The 21,235-nt window shown below is 37.7% G+C and overlaps 2 protein-coding genes across 11 annotated transcripts in view; one reads left to right on the forward strand and one right to left on the reverse strand.

Annotated features, from left to right (window-relative positions):
- Window positions 1-1,902: 1,902 nt before the first annotated feature.
- Window positions 1,903-4,978, forward strand: LOC139984168 (actin-binding Rho-activating protein-like). 2 transcript variants are annotated; one of them, XM_071997934.1, is made up of 3 exons: window positions 1,903-2,276; window positions 2,656-2,750; window positions 4,111-4,978. In XM_071997934.1, the coding sequence occupies exon 3, from the start codon at window positions 4,146-4,148 to the stop codon at window positions 4,635-4,637; it is 492 nt and encodes a 163-aa protein (XP_071854035.1). In that variant the 5' UTR covers window positions 1,903-2,276; window positions 2,656-2,750; window positions 4,111-4,145; the 3' UTR covers window positions 4,638-4,978. The 2 variants fall into 2 exon arrangements, with proteins under 2 accessions (XP_071854035.1, XP_071854034.1); XM_071997933.1 differs by lacking the exon at window positions 2,656-2,750 and having other exon boundaries at window positions 1,905-2,276.
- Window positions 4,979-13,723: 8,745 nt separating this feature from the next.
- LOC139984159 (calmodulin-regulated spectrin-associated protein 1-B-like) overlaps window positions 13,724-21,235 on the reverse strand; it is a 57,674-nt gene continuing 50,162 nt past the window's right edge. For all 9 annotated transcript variants that reach the window (XM_071997915.1, XM_071997919.1, XM_071997921.1 and 6 more), the window contains 2 exons: window positions 20,749-20,912; window positions 13,724-19,241 (listed from right to left, as the gene is read on the reverse strand). In XM_071997915.1, coding sequence (XP_071854016.1) covers window positions 19,118-19,241; window positions 20,749-20,912 — 288 coding nt within the window. In that variant the 3' untranslated portion in view covers window positions 13,724-19,117. The remainder of the gene's footprint in view (window positions 19,242-20,748; window positions 20,913-21,235) is intronic.

Consider the following 21,235-nt stretch of genomic DNA (forward strand, 5'->3'; position numbering starts at 1 on the left):
GTCCCACATTATTAGTAAAATAGTTGTAAAAACAAAATTTAGTCAAGTGTGCAGTCGCAGAACGGAACTTATAACCAGTATTTCAGGTGGGCCAGTGTAAAGTGGAAACACTGTTAAAAATATGCTAGATCGATCTAGCCTAGCACTCTTTCGACCGCATAAATGGCAACTACGGCGACACAACGACACTTATACTGTGAGCATGAGCAAATCACAAGCTCTCAAAGAACCACGTAAAGTAAGTGGATTTCATTTAAGAAAAGCTACATTTTTGAAAATAAAATTGATTTAAAAAGTGCTTCAAAGTATCACCATTTTACATCTAAGCACCTTAGGCACTTGAAAATTTTCCAAAGGGGGAGGGGGACATCCCCTTCCCTTAAACCCCTCCCCCATATCAGTCACGCAATAAATGTCCCCGATTTCAGTCACGAAAATATGGTCACCTTATCATAGGGCGCGAAATTCGTCGATAAGTTCGCAGACAGTCATCAGAATAGGCGAATTAACCTTCGATAGACTGTTTGAGTGAGCCCTAGACAGTGCAAAAGAAGGGCCCGAAGGGGGAATGATAACATCTTTTGTTGATTGGGGGAGGGGTGGTTACACTCCCAGGCAAGTCAGATATCATGCTGATCATCTTTGAATACTGACAGAAAGAGTATAGTCTATTCAGATTTTTAAAGAGAATTATCGATGACTTTTTCAGTGATCTGTTTTATCGTTAATAATACCTATGTGGAAATAACATAAAACGTCAGCTAACTAGAGTGACCATCTGTACCCTACATTGCTGACACAATGCCCGATTTGCCACAGTTTGTCATGCAAACTGTTTGGTATGTCTTTTGTACTAGCTTAGTCTGCCCCACCAATCAGACCCTTCGCCCCCCCCCCCTTTGCCCCCCAGATGGAAAAGTCTGGCTACGCCACTGGCGCGATGTCTAGACAACCCTTTACGTCCCAATGTATGAGTGTGTCATACATTGGGAAACATGGCTTATTTGAAAGAGAACAGTCATGGCTTTCAATTTAAAATAGTTTTTAGGGGGGTTTGGGGGAGAAATTGTTAATTATTTTTCTCGAAACTTTTGTTTACATTTCATTTGACCTCATTTGACCCCGATTTTGACCCCAGGTCAAAAAAATCTCTAACTCCCACAAAAAAAAAAAAAAAAAAAAAAATTTGCTTTCTAAGACCTCCTAATATGTACTGATTCTGTACAGAGACCATTTAGTTTCGGATTAGGGAGTTATTGCTAAAATAAATAACAGAAACCCTGTTTTCTCAAAAATTTGTGTCATTTTTGGTCCAAGACTTTGAAAAAAAAATTCTCAAGACTCTCCCCCCGGATACCATATCCAATTATATATCATTCGATTGGTAAATACATGCATGTCTATGCTTGAGCGATTGTCAAGGATGTCAATTTTTCACGCAACTTTTTTCGAACTCACTTGATTGAGGGGCCCGCTCCATTGCCGTGCCCAGGGCCCGGTGATCTCTTAAGACGGCCCTGGCCTTTATAAAACAATAACAATTACCGTATGCATGGTGTTTAATTAGGTTTAAACATCTTTTTCAAAAACGAACGAACTTTCGGAACACCCTATACATCACGTGTAGTCATACAACAATGCATCTTAAATGAGAACTCTTCATCGGTTGTAGCACAGATGACATGTAATACCTATGCCTATTAAAGTTTAACATCTTGCATCGAAAACTGACGGGCATCAAATATTTTAAATTGATAAGTGAATGTAATTGGTAGTTGAATCCGGGTATTTTTTTTTTTTTACCTTTTGTTGAGGATTTTATGAATGTACACAGTTATTTTGAGGGATTGGCTGCTATCGTATAATGTACATTCCTATTATCTATCTTCCAGGGATCAGCAACTACCAGCAACTATCGTATAACGTACGTATAACTTCCAGTCGCTTATAGAGAACTTGCTTTTGTAAAAGCAAAAGTACAGAAGACGAGTCGAGATGGGTTGTTAATGCCAAAGGTGATCTTTTGCAGCTGTGATGATTAATCAGCTATCCACACTGCTGTGGAATGACATAGGATTCGCAGCTGTCTTATATTAACTGCAGTCTCTGGTCAGCATGTAAGGCCACAGTAACACAACTGTTATAATCATGTCTGTATTAGTAATTATTTCTCTGCAGTTCCGATGTCGGTAGTTGATATCTTGTGGAAATAACGAAATAGTTGTACGTACTTCTACACATCATTGCAGAGTCTCTGGTCTATACTGTTTCATAAGGTAAGTTTATAAACCATTACATCACCATAGACGGGAACGTTTAAGGATGTTGTTCAAAAGGTGAACCCTCGCTAGCAATTACTCGGAATATCTCATTATCATCATCATCATCTTAGGAGGAATGATGAACCAAGTAATCACATTGCGTGTATACCTTCATATATAGAAACCATCATTTATTTGTAGGTCTGTTCAGTGTGGTCAGGTTCGTTTTTTACTCGTCTGTATACACTTACCGTGTTTATGAAATATACACATACGATGGAAATTAAGTTGCAAAGAACAAGTAATGGTGAAAAGTTTGCATGTATGAATCATTATATATTTACCATGCACTGAACCTTATCCTCGCACGACGCTCGTTTATTTGTAATCGCAGACTCGACGGTATATGAACATGATGAATTAACCAGTGACATTTACATAGCGGAGCATGAAGATGAGACTTACTTTCGAATGCCTCGTGCGTCAAAGGTGAACTCTATAGTACATTAAATACTGATATCAGGCATGTTCCTAAGCACGTATACATACATAAAGATCACGGTCTAATTAATTCAGTGATGGGTGTTTTATACTTCTAACGAACACTGCATAATGAGGCGAATCAATGTGAGACTGAAAGATACAGCAGTGCTCCTTTGCAGATGTGTTTCAAATTGAAAATTACAATTATATAATATGGGGCGATGATGGCGATCCCCCCAGGGATCTGTATATTTCACCGCAAACACACACATGTATGTATTAAATTGATATGTTTGATCTTTGACCAAAGCTACCATGATAAGCACATATCTTGATATTTAAAATTGAATACCCATTACACCTGTCCAGGTTATAAAGTCAATTCAAGGTTTTTCCTGGGTCGCTCTTTCCTTAGTTTGATCTTTTGATTTTGCATTTAAGTTTACCTTTGAACTTACGTTGTGAAGATCACACAGTCGATAATATCAGGCATGTTCGTAAGCACGTATACATAGTACGAAGATCTGCGAGAATCAGTTTATATCATGGGGAACCTTCCTACCAAGTTGGGAGATATTAGATGGAGCCATGCAGGAGGAGTGTTTGACACAAGTTTGCTCTAAAATTACACATTTGACCCTAGACCCTTGACCTTTGACCACGGTTACCATAATATTAACCACATACATTGAGAGTAGGTTTCCTTGAAATACACATTATACTTACGAAGGTTCCCGGTCAATTCAACCTTCGACCTTTGTTTCTGAAGGTCAGTGAATGCAAGTTCCCATCATGGAACACCTTCCCATTTAGTCTTAGGGTCAGCCGTTATTTGCATTTTGTTTATACAAATGTGCAGATATAACCGACGCACACATTTCCGCAAATATACGGACAGTTTTTTACCCCAACCCCCGCCCCCCTCCATGCATTTCGACTTGTTTTTCCGGAACAATTATTTTTACGATGGAAGCCGTTGCTATGGCAAAAAAGATAACTATAGGTTGGCGCAGATGACCAACCCATCACAAGTTTTCATCTCTTTCATGTAGGAGCGATTATATCATAATTAACTGCAGAAGTTAGCGCAAGTATATAGCCTACAACATTTATTTACTCCTGGCTAAACACAGTACCATATGATAATATGCTATTATCAACTATATTTAAATCCTCCAGGAACCAAAGAGGTGCTTGATATTGACATGGTATAATCCGAAATAATGACAACTTTACCAAAAACTTCGCAAATATGGCATATAAGTTTGGGTAGTGACTTTGAAGGTACTATAGTTAAGCCAAGAATTAAGAGAGTGCGGTCGAGCCTGTACTAACGGCATACGATAATCCTCTTTATACTTTACAGGTATATCAACCATCGTCCATCTCTGGCCGGCCAAGATGGATGAAAGAGATACGAAACATGAAAACTTGAGACAGGAAGAAAATGGCAACGACCATACAGATGATATCACTAACAAGATAGCAATATGGAGGAACGTGGAGAACCAGCACAAAGAAAAACAGATGATAAATCCATTCTCTGAATGGGAAGGAGCATCACACAGACAGAAACTGGATAAAGATGACATTAACTACGCAAGACCCATTGAAGGATCCATGACAGCCATCCGTGGACAGATGGCCGGGGAAAGAATATCTGGAGAGATCCAAACACTTATTGACAATGTCAGATTAATAGGACAACAGGACGTGGACGGCAGGTATTACGTGAGGTTTGGTAAACTCTTTAACCATTATGTGAGCGTGTCTAATAAGTTAGTGGGTATTCTTATGAGGGCCAGGAAGCAGGGATTAGTCAACTTTGAAGGAGAGATGCTTTGGCAGAGACGAGATGATCATGTGGTCATAACGCTGCTTGAGAGCAGCTGACAGCTAACGTGATGGGGAAACAACACTCGATGTATTGATATCTAACTTCTTGGCTGGTTTTAATGTGACATGGAAATAAATACAGCCGCTCTCTCAGGAGACAAATGCATGAAATCATAATATTTCAGAAGAGAAAAGTTTTTCATTTGTGCCACAGAAAAAGAACTACAAAATAGCTAGTATGTTTAAATTACACTAATTCATGCCATGTATTCGATGCGGCTGTTGATAGAAACTGCAATCTTTGGCCTTTATGAAAACAAAACATTGACTGGATACAGTGGGATACAAAGGATTTGAAATGTGCAGGGAGTAGCCTTTACCTTTGTGGGGGTGCCATAGATGAATGAAGTTTTTTTTTATAAAGGAGGGGGACTGCACTAGTTTCATTGAAGCCGAATCCTATTTTCTGTGGTCTGTGTGTCCTCCTCCAGAAGAAAATGTACTTTTTTAACGTCAAATTGTGTATTCTGAGGCATATTTAGACAATAAATCATATCAATATAAGTAGTAAGATTTTGCTGATAAATACTTTGTGTGAGGTTTAAGAAAAAAGGGTGAGGACACACCCGTAGTAATTGCCCAATTCACCCGTAGTAATTGCCCAATTCTTCCCGGCTGAAAGCAAGAATCCCCCGACTAACCATGGTCGGGGGTGGGGCATCCCCCACCCCACCCACCCTCGTACAGGCCACTGACTAGATGTGGCGTTGTACATGGTTTCCGATCTGAAAGGGCTTCCCATTAACGCTGTCATCTTGTCTGGAATAAGGAGGGCATTCTTTCATTATTTTGCTTGGTTCTTCAAAATATTTTTTATCTACATTTGTAAAAGGTTTAGTATAGCGTGAAAATGGTTCCGTGCTTCAGAAGTGATCATGTTACAATTAAGGCAGCTGCTGTTCAACCAGGGGTCCAATTGTGTAGACCTTATAAACACGATATCTCAAGAAGGATAGCTTGGATCAATCTCGTTTTTGTGCGAAAACATGCAATAGGGTTTTTCGTATGAATAGGTGAAAATGTAAATATTGAAGGAGAGATATTGTTGATAGATCTTATAAACAGTTGGCAAGGCCTGTTCCTTAAGACTGTGTAGATCATGAGGCTGGTGCGAAAAATATGCAATAGAGTTTTTGGTATGATAAGGTGAAAATTTAAATATTTAAGGAGAGATATTGTTGATAGATCTTATAAACAGTTGGCAAGGCCTAATCTTAAGAATGATGGTATTACTACACAAATTTCTCTCAGTTGTTTGAAAGATATTTACTAAAGTCATATAATTCATCAAATAATATTTCTTACAAAGTTTCTTGCTTTTTATTTTCTCCATTTCTTGGTAAATATATAGCTACTTTAAGTCAATGCCAATAATTGTTTAGTTTTGAGAAATAATCCTTCAAAATCTGAGTCTCGCTAATTTAAATGACTGAGCTAGATACTAAGTTTTTCACAAAATATTCGGTCAGTTACTGAGATGAAAAAAGAAACAAACTCAAAAGAAATACATAAGACTTGTATGGTATCAAATAGCCTGTTTACAAGGTATTCAACTTACATGTTTTTTTAATGCAATCCTAAGTGGTGTTAAATGTCCATGTGGACCTGTTCTCGGTTGTTTATATAAAGTTAAGGAAACAATGTTTTGGTAAGTTCAAATAATGTATTAAACATTTATTGATTAACGTTAACATTAGGGTCTGGGCATTAAGCATAGTCCATATTTAAGATAACACATGCAGGGAAACCGAAATAGTTGTAAAAACATTACCAGCATTCACTGTTTGTTTCTAATGGACTTTGTCACACCAACTTTAATTCTGCCTGGGGTCATTCTTTCAACATCTAGGTGAAAATGAGAAAATAACGTTCGTAACAGCATATTTAGTTGAATTAAGTTGGTGTACATTTTAGCACCAATTAAGAGAGACCCGTACCACTTGAAGCAAACGACTCAACTGATGATTTTAAGATAAAAAGTAGAGAATAATTTAGTGTAACTGATACTTATTATACTTTGGATTCAACAGTTGTTATTTCAATTGGATGTGCCCGTTAACACTTAAAAGTTGACAATCTGCAGTGACGTCTTTATGGCACTGATAATCGAGTCTTTATCACACTTAATATATCTTTATTACATACAATATTCAAGATTTTACTCATTCTGGCAAACAAGTTCCGTTTGCTTATCACTGCACTTTTTTTTCTCTATTACATCTTCTTCTTTTTTCACCTTTGTTTTTAATGTTGATAGAAGAATATTGTGGTCTTCTTGTTAAATCGATGAAATGAATTAAATGAATTGTGAGTCGATTGAAAGGGTGTTCTAAAGTCGATTGAACAACGATGATTGAACAAAAGTTACGTAAATCCTTCCAAGGGCGTAGGAACCGGGGGGGCTGGGGGGGCGCCAGCCCCCCCAGTGAAAAATATGGGGGGGCGGAAGTATCATTCCGCCCCCCCGCTCAGCAAGTCAGAAAACCCTTTTTCATTTCCAAATCAGAAAAAAATCTCATTTGGAGCACCAAATTGCATCTAAGGCCAGGTGAAAATGCAAAATTATTTACAAAATGGAGTGGGTGTTGAAGTGTGCTATATTGCACCAAATTGCATCTGAGGCCACCTGGAAATGCAAAAAAAATCCAAAGGGGAGGGGGACACCCCCTCCCCTTAGACCCATCCCCCAGGCCGGCCATCAGTCTTCAGCCCCCCCACTCAAAAGTACCTTCCTACGCCACTGAATCCTTCATTTGTTTTGCAGTAATAATTTGTCCAACAACACTGGATCTTCTTTAATAAGTTTGTTCAAAACAGATTCAACAAGATTTTACTTGGTCTCGGGAGTGGCAAATGCTGTTTATATAACGTTATAGTAAATGCTGCGTGTTGATGCTAGTAATCTTAGGTGTTCTTTCAGTTTGACCTCCGGTAATGTGGTTTTAATGAAAATAGTGATCTATAGGTGTTCCTATATTGACTACACGTTGTAGGATTCTATAGGCAGTGTAGATCATGAGGCTGGTGCGAAAAATATGCAACAGAGTTTTTGGTATGATAAGGTGAAAATTTTAATATTTAAGGAGAGATATTGTTGATAGATCTCATAAACAGTTGGCAAGGCCTAATCTTAAGAATGATATTCAGGCTTGGAGTCTTTACTTTTATAAAGACAAGGAGCTTTTGGACAAAAAAGTTAAAGACGCATGTGTCGGTACTATTAGTTGAATTCACTCACTGACGGATGTTTCCAATCATGAGAGGCATGGTATTCTCAATCTCATCACCCTGGGAATGAGAAGGTTACGTGGGGATTTAATTCAAGTGAACAAGATTGTCCAAGGTTTTGAAAATTTGACTATTTGTGACTTTTCAGTTTTTTTTCAAAGGGTAGGAACACCAGAGGTCATTGTCTTAAGTTGCAGTAGATTAAATGTCCGGAAGAACTCTTCACAGAGACTTGTGGATGAATGCAATGATTCGGTGTGCCTTTCTTAAACTGAAGTGTCAGTGGTTTCAAGAATTATTTTAAAATAGCGATTTTATTTGAGGTTTCTGTATTTATATATTTTCATTTTGTCGTTGATGGGGTCTTAATGTCTCTCGTGGTCGTTTTTTACCCAAAACAAGCAGTGAAAACCAGGGGCGGATCCAGGGGGGGGCCCGGGGGGCCCGGGCCCCCCCCTTTTTGAAAATCCTGATTTTTTTTTTTTTTTTTTTTTTTTTTACCGCGTTCGAGGGAAAGTGCCCCATGCGTGATCAGTGGCGTAGCTACGGGGGGCCTGAAATTGCAGACATGAGATCCATATTTTCAGGCTAGGTACATGCTGCTTAGAATACTCGGGAAGTGCCGTTTCCGGCCATCTGGGGGGTTTGTAAAGCCAAAAATTTTCTTGTACGCTCCGCGCCAACCGATGATGGCGCTCCGCTTAGATAGTCTTACGTTCAGGCGCGGCTGGACCAGTCAGACACCCCCCCCTGTCACAAATCCTGCATCCGCCCCTGATATGTCATTGAATATTCCACAAAACAACTTTTTATGTCCACGAAACTGTCGAAACATGATTTTCACTACTGGTAGAGATATAAAATATTGGGAATTCTGAATTTCCTGCAAACATGCGGCTGTGCCTGTTCAATACTCACTACTGTATCGCCTTAAAAAATGATGAGTGGAAATAGTTTCTCCAGGACCGTATCGTATCGTGGGTATCGAGTGCGTCTGATATACGAACGTACGTAGTACGTACGTACGTACGTACGTATGTACGTACGTCTATGATGATATGCACTGTACTGTACTGATAAAAACATAGGTGAATTTCACTCCATGGGAGTGATCACTGAGCACATTCCGCTATAAGAGTGAATTTCCACTCCATTGGAGTAAATCTTAACTCCTAATAGAGTTATATTCACTCATATTAGGAGTGAGGGTTAACTCCAATAGAGTTAAATTTTACTCTTAATTTGAAGTGCGCCGAGTGATCACTCCAATGGAATGAAATCCACTCATTTGTTTTTAGAGTGTTGCTAGATATATGAAGAAGAAATTTACATACCAATACATGTTATCGGTCATCGATTGGCACAAAAAGCCAGATTCTGATGACAGCTGCCTCAAGAAACCCAATAAATGGCCTAATAAGCACCGAGCCATCAATGTGGACCATTACCGAAACATCGATGCGTGTTAGTCTTCCACCCCCTTCCTCTAATGCTATTTAAGTCCTCATGTGGGCATATCCTGCAAATCTACCGGTAGCCCACAGGGGTTTGAGTTGGGAGAAAGGCCTTGACAGCTTGAAACGACAAATGATGCCAACTTCCCTCAAGTTAAAAGTCTGGCTGAGTTGGCAAGGCCAGTCAGCATGAAAGAGAAAAAACTTTTTTTTGCATTTCTGTCACCAAAGTTGCACATCTTTTTGGTTATTATTTTGCCTCACAGGTGCCATCTCCTGCGATCTGGGGGGTGCTGAAATCTCAAATTTTCTCTGTACGCTCCGCGCCAACCAAGGTGGCGCTCCGCTTAGATAGTAAACTCCGCCCCCCCCCCACAAGAAAGAACAGCCCCCCACGCCCCCCCCACTCAAAAAATCCTAGCTACGCCACTGTGCGTGTAATTTTTTGTAAAATAAATTTGCATAAAGAGTACACCATCATTCTGATAAAGTGAAGGTGAGAGGGGCACTCTGACTGCATCAATAGTCTCCATCTGGAAGGGGCATCCAAGATGAAATGGCCTGGAGTAGCCTGGTAAAAAGTAGTTTGCATCACCACCTACTCCCCAAAGACGTAAATCCCAGCTCATTGCTCGAAATTGCAAATATATGCCCGGCAAACCATGAATACATGATTTATTGGAAATAAATTTTACTCCAAACTTTCACGAAAAGTAGCACCAGATTGCACCGAGGACCTCCATATTTTGTGAAATTTTCCCAAAGGGGAGGGGGGCACCCACTCCCCTTAGACCCCTCCCCCAGGACGACGATTAGGCATTTCCCATCTGGGCCCCCCCTTCGGCGAAATCCTGGATCCGCCACTGAAAACATGTATAGAGCTTATATAGGGAAAGTAAGAAAAGAAGTTACATACCCATGACGGGGATCGAACCCGCAACTCGCCGCAAGCGACGCATCCTAACCAATTAGACCACATGGGCTACTTGTAAGTCAGTGATGATTTTAAATATTTCATACACTTCCATAAGGCATCTATTTTAGATTGTTTTTTGACAGAAAATGTTGTGAAATGCTTTCTTGAACTTCAACTTTGAAAAATCGAAATCCTTTATCACAAATGATTGTTAAATTAAAAGATTTCCTTCATGTTTTAAGAGAAATTTTTGTACTGATTGAACCAAGTAATATCTAGGCTTTGACCTTGTCTCCTTTCTTCTCCACGCTTCAGTACACAGCTAAACTCCTTTCGGTCCTTTGACGGACGTTAGTGAAAGCTAAGCTACTACAATTGTATACAAAATTGACCCCATTGAAGACGCACACACCATATCCGACATTGCCGCTTGAAATGGTAGTTAGCTGACCTACAAACAGAATGTGGAGATCAATCATGGGACACTTGTGCATATACACATGTCATTCGATGAGCTCTCATATATGCCGTATAAGCCGATTGTATTACTGGACAAATTTCTCTCAGTTGTTTGAAAGATATTTACTAAAGTCATATAATTCATCAAATAATATTTCTTACAAAGCTTCTTCTCCAATTTCTTCTTTCTTGGTATAAACAGAACGTGGAGATCAAAAGGAGGACGCTTGTGTATATTGTCACTGCATGAGATCTCCTATATAATCTAGTTTTATCACTGCACAGTTTTCTCTGTCGGTTTGAAAGTTATTTACTAAAGTCATATAATTCATCTAATACTATTTCCTACAAAGTTTCTTCCTTCTTATTTTCTCCATTTCTTGGTAAATATATAGCTTCTTTAAGTCAATGCCAATAATGGTTTAGTTTTTGAGAAATAATCCTTCAAAATCTGAGTCTCACCAATAAAATGACTGAGCTAGATACTTCGTCTTTCACAAAATATTCGGTCAGTCAAGCAATGACAATATGTATAGAGCTTATATAGGGAAAGTAAGAAAATAAATTGATACCCATGACGAGGGTGGAACTCGCAACTCGCCGCAAGCGACGTATCCTAACCAATTAGACCACATGGGCTACTTGTAAATCAATGATAAATTTAAGTATATTATACACTTCAATAAGGCATCTATTTGAGTCTCCTGCTTTATTTATTTTTAAATGATCTGAGAAATAACATAATTACTCTAAAGAAACACATTTGACGTCTCATAGAATTTACAAAACTTGATAGCATCATATGATTCAGAACTGCGGTAAATATCCTATATCTTGAAATGTTTACCTATGAGCATCTGTCACCTAGGTATAATGACCATTAACTATTTACTCAAGTGTAGGACATGGTTCACATGAATTATTGAAATCGAATTAAATATGTCCCTGAACTCGATTAGATATCAGAGACTTGAACAAGATGAATTAGGGGGAAGGCGTCATATCATCACATATACACTATGTTGAAAGAATCATGAACCTGCAATTTCTCCATCATAACCGTATACGTTATATTGATTTTTTTTTTATATTTGAGATGAATAAGTTGGTACACATGTCAACTGTCAACATTTTCAGTGGCATTTTGGTTTGAGCAAATAAATATTCATTGTGGGAAAGACCAAATGAGTTGGATAAGATCAGCTTGTAAGTACGAAATCTCCAGAACCGTAAAATGGTTGGAATCTTAGGCATATTTATAAGTGGGCGGGACATAAGCATACTGTCGACATATTTGAGATATATATGTTGGTAGACCAATACCTTCATAGTCACATTGGTTTGGCTCACTAAATATTCATTAGGGACGTACCAATGATGTTTTGGCTAAAATCCGCTCGTAACCACGACACCTCAAGAGTCGTAAATATCTTCCGTTTATTATTATGCACAATGATAGCGATCCCTGTTGTTTTACGATGCAGATTAAAAAAGGCATATTAATGAATGGACGGAACTTAATGTGAAAAACAAATACCTTATATCAGAGTCCTTTTTAGGACCGGGTGGCAATGTGCACCCCACACCCAGTATACTAGTTTGGCCCTCCCAGCCTAGTTCCGCACATTATAATGCTTACTTTTTACAAAATGATTGATACTGATTTATCAGCCAATTAAGTCAAAATTTCCGATTCTTTCATACATCTGTCCAATTTTGTTGTGTTTGTGGAAAAGCTGGAAATCTTCAACCTTATGTACACATCGTCATATTGCCCCCAAATTTTTAATCCGTTGATGCCAACATAGAGCCGTGTACAGGGCTCTGCCAAATAAACTGATATATCACCCTCTATTTGATAAAGAAGTCCACGAAATCTGCAGAATAACATGATGAGGTTAAAGGTCAATTTTAGAGATTCTTACATCGCCAGAATGTGATATTTTATTCAGAAGAATGAACTTACACAAACCTGTTACACAAATGGAAGAGAATATGTGGAAGTTTTTGCTGTTAAGACTTTTTGGGACAACACTGGTATAAGCCTCTCTTCATATATATAGTTATACTAATTTTGGTTTGGTCTTGTTATTCCGTTGGTTCAATGGGGTCCAAACTGCTAGAGCAGCGTCGTAGAAATAAGTGAGGGTTGGGGGTTGGAGTATACTGTGGCTGAAATGGGACGTTGGACGTTTCGAATTTTTATCTCTAACTTTCAAATTCTTCTACAAATTTCGACTATTTTCTCACAATTTAGCCTTCTCTTTCGGAAATGATTTCAACTGTTTATCCGAAACTTATCTTGAGTTTTTATATCGTAGTTTTGATTTGTTCCTAAACTGTTTTTACTCTTTTTTTCTATCGAAGTTTTCGATGTAAAGAGTTGCATTTGTAGGAACAATTCGAAATTTCAAACCTTAAAGACTGTTTAATCTGAAAATGTTGACTGTGCTATCTGACAATTATCATAATTGCATAATTAGGAAGTACATAAATGAGAGTGGCTTAATGTGAAAACAATTTCCAGTTTATCAACATTGAATTATTGTCAGCAACATTCAACCTAAGTATTGCCCCATTCACTTGTCGCCAAATCCCAGCATACTATGGGGTTTGGGCCTAACTAACCTCCTTTGATTGCTTAACATTGTTTTGTTTTTCAATTTCTTACCCCTATATTCACCTTTATTATTTCTGCCAGCAACCCACCAGTGGCTTTTGCTGCGACCTGAGCAAAGGTTCTTTACGGAGATGGTTATCACCTCTTCTTTCATATGATAAGAGTGTTTGATTGAAAAATGGTGTTATGTTATGCAACTTTTGAAGTAATTTATGTTCAAGATTCTTCCATATTTCTACAAATATTGGCAATTTCTTTGTTCACGCAAAAGTTTTGGCGACCCCCCCCCAAATGTTTGGCGACCCCCAAAAATGTTTTGGCGACCCTCCAAAAATGTTGGTATACATTTTACGAAGGTTTTTTTAGAAAAAAATCACACAAAAAAGAAGAAACGAATACCAAGGCATTACGCAACAAGAAATATAATCCAGCATAACTTACACAGTTTGTACACAACATGGAATCATACAATTTACAAGCATTTAATTTGCCTTTTTTTTTGACTTTCAATCAAGTTTCTCTCTTTTTTTGCAGAATGAAAATCTTTGAATAACACTCCCATTTTCGGGTATGGTTGACATGCGTCAGTTATGAAAACATTTTTATGAATAAGTCACATTAGTTAATATTATTTACATTTACACTTTTCAGCACAGTTATTAAACTGACCAAACAAAGCAATAAAACATGAAATACCCAAACACAGGTCCCTCAAATACACAAGCTTGAGTAAAAGGAGTTGTCTCCTGGTCCAACACAGCTTTTAATACCTTTCTTTGCATCACTGCATTCTCATACATATCTATGTTTCTACTTTAGTAGGCCTCTATGTTTGATATTATTTCATGTATGTTTGTGTTCATTAAATCAGTTAACAACATTAACACATTAGTAATGACTTTAAATGTCCACACATATCATCATATGTACTAGTCAATGTCCACACATATCATCATATGTACTAGTCAATGTCCACACATATCATCATATGTACTAATCAATGTCCACACATATCATCATATGTACTAATCAATGTCCACACATATCATCATATGTACTAGTCAATGTCCACACATATCATCATATGTACTAGTCAATGTCCACACATATCATCATATGTACTAGTCAATGTCCACACATATCATCATATGTACTAGTCAATGTCCACACATATCATCATATGTACTAGTCAATGTCCACACATATCATCATATGTACTAATCAATGTCCACACATATCATCATATGTACTAGTCAGTACTTTTAAGTACCTTTCATATTCCTTTTTATATTCCCTTTCATCTTCCTTTTTGCTTTATTTTCAATGATATTAATCAACACAGCAGCTTGTATCTTCTTTATCATACAGAGAGCCTGATCATGTCAGCTTTGATCTTACATTTGAGTATTCAGCAGAATCTGTTATTATGTGCAGTAATACAGCTAATGTATTCAGTAGAGGGGATTATCAGCATTGAAATAATAACCGAGGGATGGGTTGGAGGGAACATCATTCATTATACACTTGTCAAGCATATTCCTGCTGCCTTTCTCTGGCAACCAGTTTTTTTCTAAGATCAATGGGTAACATCTGAGTAAATTGTCTGTATGTGCTTTCCAAACCTGTTCCCCCAGCCTCAACCACCCCCTTACTCTCCCTCCATACTCAAATGATCCTAACAATGCTCCCCAGCCTCACCCACCCCCTCCCTCCATACTCAAATGATCCTAACAATGCTCCAAACCTGTTCCCCCAGCCTCAACCACCCCATTACTCTCCCTCCATACTCAAATGATCCTAACAATGCTCCCCAGCCTCAACCACCCCTTCCCCTCCCTCCATACTCAAATGATCCTAACAATGCTCCAAACCTGTTCCCCCAGCCTCAACCACCCCTTCCTCTCCATCCATACTCAGATGATCCTAACAATGCTTCCTCAGCCTCACCCACCCCCCTCTCCGTCCATACTCAAATGATCCTAACAATGCTCCAAACCTGTTCCCCCAGCCTCAACCACCCCTTACCCTCCCTCCGTACTCAAATGATCCTAACAATGCTCCCAACCTGTTCCCCCAGCTTCACCCACCCATTCCTCTCCATCCATACTCATATGATCCTAAAAATGCTCCCCCAGCCTCACCCACCCCCTTCCTCTCTTGTCCTAAACCTAGCCATTATAATAAATATACTACAAAATGAAATCTCATTATCAAAAACAAGTCATTTCATAAATATCACAAGATCCTTCCTAGAGTGTGGACATTTTCTGTAGCCTACAATGTAAGCAACCATTTTTTCAGTGATAGCATATTGATGATGTGCAAAACCAAGCAACAAAACAAGTTGCATAACCAGAAAACAATTGCAAAAAAAAACAAAAAAAACAAAACAAGAATAACCTTCCTGCAAGGCCCCATTAATTTGTCTGTACAAGCACTGCCTCCACTCAAAGGTATTAATTAGCCTTTGTTCATAGGTATATTATGTGGAAGGAAGAATGGCACCAATTTGAGAAAAAGGTACTACCCATCCCCACAGAATATAAAACTAATTAACACCACTACTTCAACAGCTATTCATTTCTAGTTGTTATTCATATGTACATATAAGCTTTACTCATGACTGTAGCTGAAGAAATAAATAATATAATTATTAAACTGGAAGGAGACTAAAACAATGGCTTCATAGCACCAGGATTGTTTCATTATTAAAGAAGCTGAAAGTAATTAAGAAATGCAACTGATCACACAGAGCTTTGGTATACAAGTATTGTTAAAGACTATTGCATCTATCATATATTAACAGTCAACTAAATAGAAGGTACAGTATGTTGGCTGGTTGGTGGAGAGATGAGATAAACACAGCATTCTTCCCATACAACAACCATCATTATCCTCCTCATTAATATGCATAAAGAAAACAAACATATGAGAGGGACAACCCTGATAGATTTATTCTAACAACTGTCAGTATAAATAATACAAGTCTAAAATATTTCAAGTGGTTTGGTATAAGTCTGTTTGTTAGAACAGTCTCATTGACATAGCACCCAGTGATAGATAATAATAATATGCCTATGTTCACCCACAAACCAGCCATAAACTACATCTACAGCCATAACTACATCATGACTCTACCTGCCACAAACCAGCCACAACTACATTATGTCTCTACATCCTCATTAGACATTCATCAGAACATACCAGCCTACACAAAGCCAAACCAAGGAAATGCATATTACATTATGTGACACCTACAACAGTTGATTGAGACAAAAGTGACCAGAGTTAAAGACATCTACTCAGTAGAACAAAATCAATTCAATGCATACAAAACCCCAGTTTGCTCCCTGCCTGCCAAAAACTCCCACTCTCTGCTAGGATTACTGACATAACACAGCATGAAAGACTGAGGAAATAAGCTGTTAACAACCTCTTCACAATACTGCCAACTTTGTTATATGGATTCCCCACCCCATCCCCACCCCTCTTTACAACCCAACAGAAAGACATTGACCAACTGGAGGCAACAATAGGACACTTTGCACCTACTTTGTTAGTGATTTTACAAGTTATCTCATATGTGAGTGTATGGAAGAGGTGAATCCAACCTCAACCAACCACTCACTACTCACAGAGCTGGTTGATGTGAATATTACAATCAGGTCAGCATTAAGTTTCTCAACATAATACTGAATACTCCACACTTATTTAATGCTCTCATATCAATTTATACTGTATGAATACAGTAACAAGAACAATCTTCATCATTCATTGCACTTTCAGTATATAATTAGCATATCTAAATATTATCTTATGATAATGATCTTGAATTTTCATTTTAAAATCTCTTTAAAATCTAAAGAAAAAGCTAGGAGACACATGGTAATGCTGTTACTGATAAAACAATCTTTCTTCTAAACTACCTACTTGCATTTCCAGGGTCAATCTCTCATCACCACATATGCTTAATTTTAATAAACTTTGGAGGTAGATTCAATGTTTCTTATGCTTGAAGCACTCTGACCAGGTGGGTTTTATGGAGAAAAGCTGTCGCAATTGAAAGATATTTATATTCTGTTGCCCTTATGGCGCGAATGATTTAACGTAAAATCACCGCGACTGCCCATGTCTGCATGTTCATTACACAAATGCCAACAATAAAGTCTACACATGCGGCCTGATCATATTTACAGTCCTATACTCCACTTTTTGTCCACTTTTTACAATTCCACGGAAGAAACCTGTTTATTCATTGCAATGGAAGCAAATGACAAAATTTCGCAAGCTACATCAGTAAGACCGAAAGAAAGATACTATTCAAGGGGAGGGACCCAACACAAGCTAGCCACGAAAGTGAGAGTAGTCCTAGGCCTAACAGTCGTAAACAAAACAGAGAGATTTGATTGGCGCATGATCTGTTGGGGGGGGGGGCTTGCAAAGTTTGATTGAAGTTTGTAGAATCTAGGGACCCGTTAAAAAATCTGGCGAATTTTATTCAGCTCAAAATTTTTTCAGATCACTCTATAAAAATAATGAATATTGACATGAAAATTGCATGGACACTGTCATTTTTACTGAGCTTTTAGTGCAGTAAGCTGGAAAGGTCAAAGTTTAAATTTGGCAAACACGTGCTGAGACTTTAACTAGAAGAAATTTGCTAGGTTTGTTGCAAGAATGACACAAGAGAGAAGATGCTACTTGTCAAATATAAGATCAACAGTTACCTAAACCTAATACACTAGTCACAACTAGCCCTCTATTCATACAGAAGAGAGGGCTTTGAAAATACAGGTTACTTAACCGTGAAGATAAGTAACCAGCTAATTGTAAACATTTTAATGAGAAGATAAACTTCATAGAGTTCTTAGAGAGCACTGTAATATCTTCAGGACAATTTGGAACAAGATTAACATGTTGAAACTAAAGCTTGGTATCTTTTTTTGCCTGTTTACATAATGTAACATCAATAACAACTAATAATTGTTAAAATCTCTGTAAAAAGGACCCATGTGATGATATGGGACATAGTCTCCATTTCTGGTACCAACCTAAAAACACATAAATAACTACAAAACAAGATAATGTGTTTGCTGAGCAAACCCATAGATAATAAAGTTTAATACTACAAGCATGGTATTCTGTGGTTGCATTTAGCATCAATCCATTTAGTCTGTAAGAGTTGCTTAGGATGGCCATGCTGATATTGTAAACAATTTAAATATATTTATACATTTGACTGACAATAGTAAAGTAGTCATGCAATAGTTATGGAAGTCTTTAGCTGTCCTCTGTTGCCATATATCTTTAATTTCTATTATTTAAAAAAAAAAAACAGATAATTTTCATATGTAGTCCCAAAGCTACCTTACATAGATTGCACAATTGGATGTATTGAAATGACCTAAATAGTAACCTTTTGTTCTTTGTCTTCTTCCTTTTCTTTCTTGTTTCTTTATTATTTATTTTTTGGGAAGAATTATAATAACTTGCCTTCAATTATGCTACCTCTGTGACCTCTCTTGGGAGTTTCTTGACTCCACAGAGAGGGAAAGGATAAGTCATCTTGCAAGAGTGTTAACTATGATGAATTGACAACAAATTAACATCTGTATATTATTACACAATGTAACACTTCTGACTCTGGCAAATTGAGAGAGGCTGATCCTCTTAGAATCATACTTGATTGCAGAAAGGCAGTCATTGACATGAAAACATAGGTTACTACAATTATAATAAATGAGAAGGCAAGAGGAAGTATTGATGACGCTTCTTCTTCTTCTTCTTCTTCTTCTTCTTCTCATCTCTTAGTAGTAGTGCTCTTCTTACTCTGCCAGTAAACCTGCCCAATGACCAGAGCATCCACTTGCACTGACAATGTCTTGGAATGAATCTTACTAAACTTCTTGGAGCCTGAGTCATACCTATCGATGTGAACAGAATGTCAACATATCAGTCATAATTCAGGTTATCTACTCCCTGTTTGCCAGTAGAAAATGAAGACACAGGCATTTTTCTGTCCATAGACATTTAGAACGTAAACACATAGTAAGGTGGTTAACAATCATCAGTCATAGAATGGTATCAAGATAGGCCCGGTATTACTACTTATTACCAGAAAATATTATTGATCTCCCCATCAAAAGCCTATACAGTCACTGATGCCAGTTATAATTCAGAAATAAAAGCCGGTCAGAACTTGATTTTTAGACCATAGATTATTAAGGTACTTCATTTTTAAGCAAGCAGCTAACTTTGTGCAATTGTAAGCCTTTAATTGAACACATAGTTGCATGGTGCAGACAAAGGCTAAACCTTAAAGTCTAACTTATAAATTTCTTACCTGAACCTGCCATTATGAGCTAATAGTAACTGACGTTACAATAAACTCTCCTGTTACTAATAGCATTAAGCACTAATGAAATCATTAAATACAATAGTATCATACAGCCTGAATGTAGAAAGTCTTCACATAGTCTATCCAGTTGATAATCTCTTCCTACAGAATTGATTATTTATGATCAAGGTATGTATATGTACAGCTCATAACCATCACAATATAACTACAGCACAACTAGTAAGGTATGTGAACTACTGAATCAACATGAACCACAGACATGAGTCAGTCAGACTAATTTCCTTCTCTTCTGCTCTTTCATGACTGTAGAGAATCTGATAGCAGGTCATCACCACTGAGTGCAGCACAACTAGTAAGGTATGTGAACTACTGAATCAACATGAACCACAGACATGAGTCAGTCAGACTAATTTCCTTCTCTTCTGCTCTTTCATGACTGTAGAGAATCTGATAGCAGGTCATCACCACTGAGTGCAGCACAACTAGTAAGGTATGTGAACTACTGAATCAACATGAACCACAGACATGAGTCAGTCAGACTAATTTCCTTCTCTTCTGCTCTTTCATGACTGTAGAGAATCTGATAGCAGGTCATCACCACTGAGTGCAGCACAACTAGTAAGGTATGTGAACTACTGAATCAACATGAACCACAGACATGAGTCAGTCAGACTAATTTCATTCTCTTCTGCTCTTTCATGACTGTAGAGAATCTGATAGCAGGTCATCACCACTGAGTGCCTTTGTTTTGTATTTCCTTACAAATAGTAAAGCATGTTACTGAAGAAATCCAACCAATAACCATCCAGCAATGTAAGCTCTTTTCCCATTTTTTTTTCAAATAAATATTAATGATGACAATCTTGATACAAAAGCTGCAGATCATAGTTACTTCAGGGCCATTAAATAGACAGCTGATAATAATAATACTATATATAATAGAACAGATAAATATGGATTAATGGCATCGATTGGGTAATCTCAAACTGTTAAGTATTAATAATAATAAGTATTAACTCAACTAATAAGTATTAACTCAACTTGTAGAATCCACAGAGAGATTGTGTACTTACTTATACATACACTCCAGCATCTTATTGGTAATATGCCTGGGACCTGTACCATAGACCTTAGCTACCTCATCTGTGTCTGGGTTATAGCCATATACAGCTCGGAACTGAAGGCCCTGATCTCTAAAGAGGATCATGAAGTGTTTGTGATCAGACTTGTTCACCTCCTGTACAGAATCAACAATGATACATAAATGTTATTAACACCTCCTGTACAGAATCAACAATGATACATCAATGTTATTAACACCTCCTGTACAGAATCAACAATGATACATTAATGTTATTAACACCTTCTGTACAGAATCAACAATGATATCTTAATGTTATTAACACCTCCTGTACATAACCAGCAATGATACATCAAATGTTATTAACACCTCCTGTACAGAATCAACAATGATACATTAATGTTATTAACACCTCCTGTACAGAATCAACAATGATACATTAATGTTATTAACACCTCCTGTACAGAATCAACAATAAT

The sequence above is a fragment of the Apostichopus japonicus genome, chromosome 17, assembly GCF_037975245.1.
Source record: "Apostichopus japonicus isolate 1M-3 chromosome 17, ASM3797524v1, whole genome shotgun sequence".
Taxonomy (NCBI): Eukaryota; Metazoa; Echinodermata; class Holothuroidea; order Aspidochirotida; family Stichopodidae; genus Apostichopus; species Apostichopus japonicus.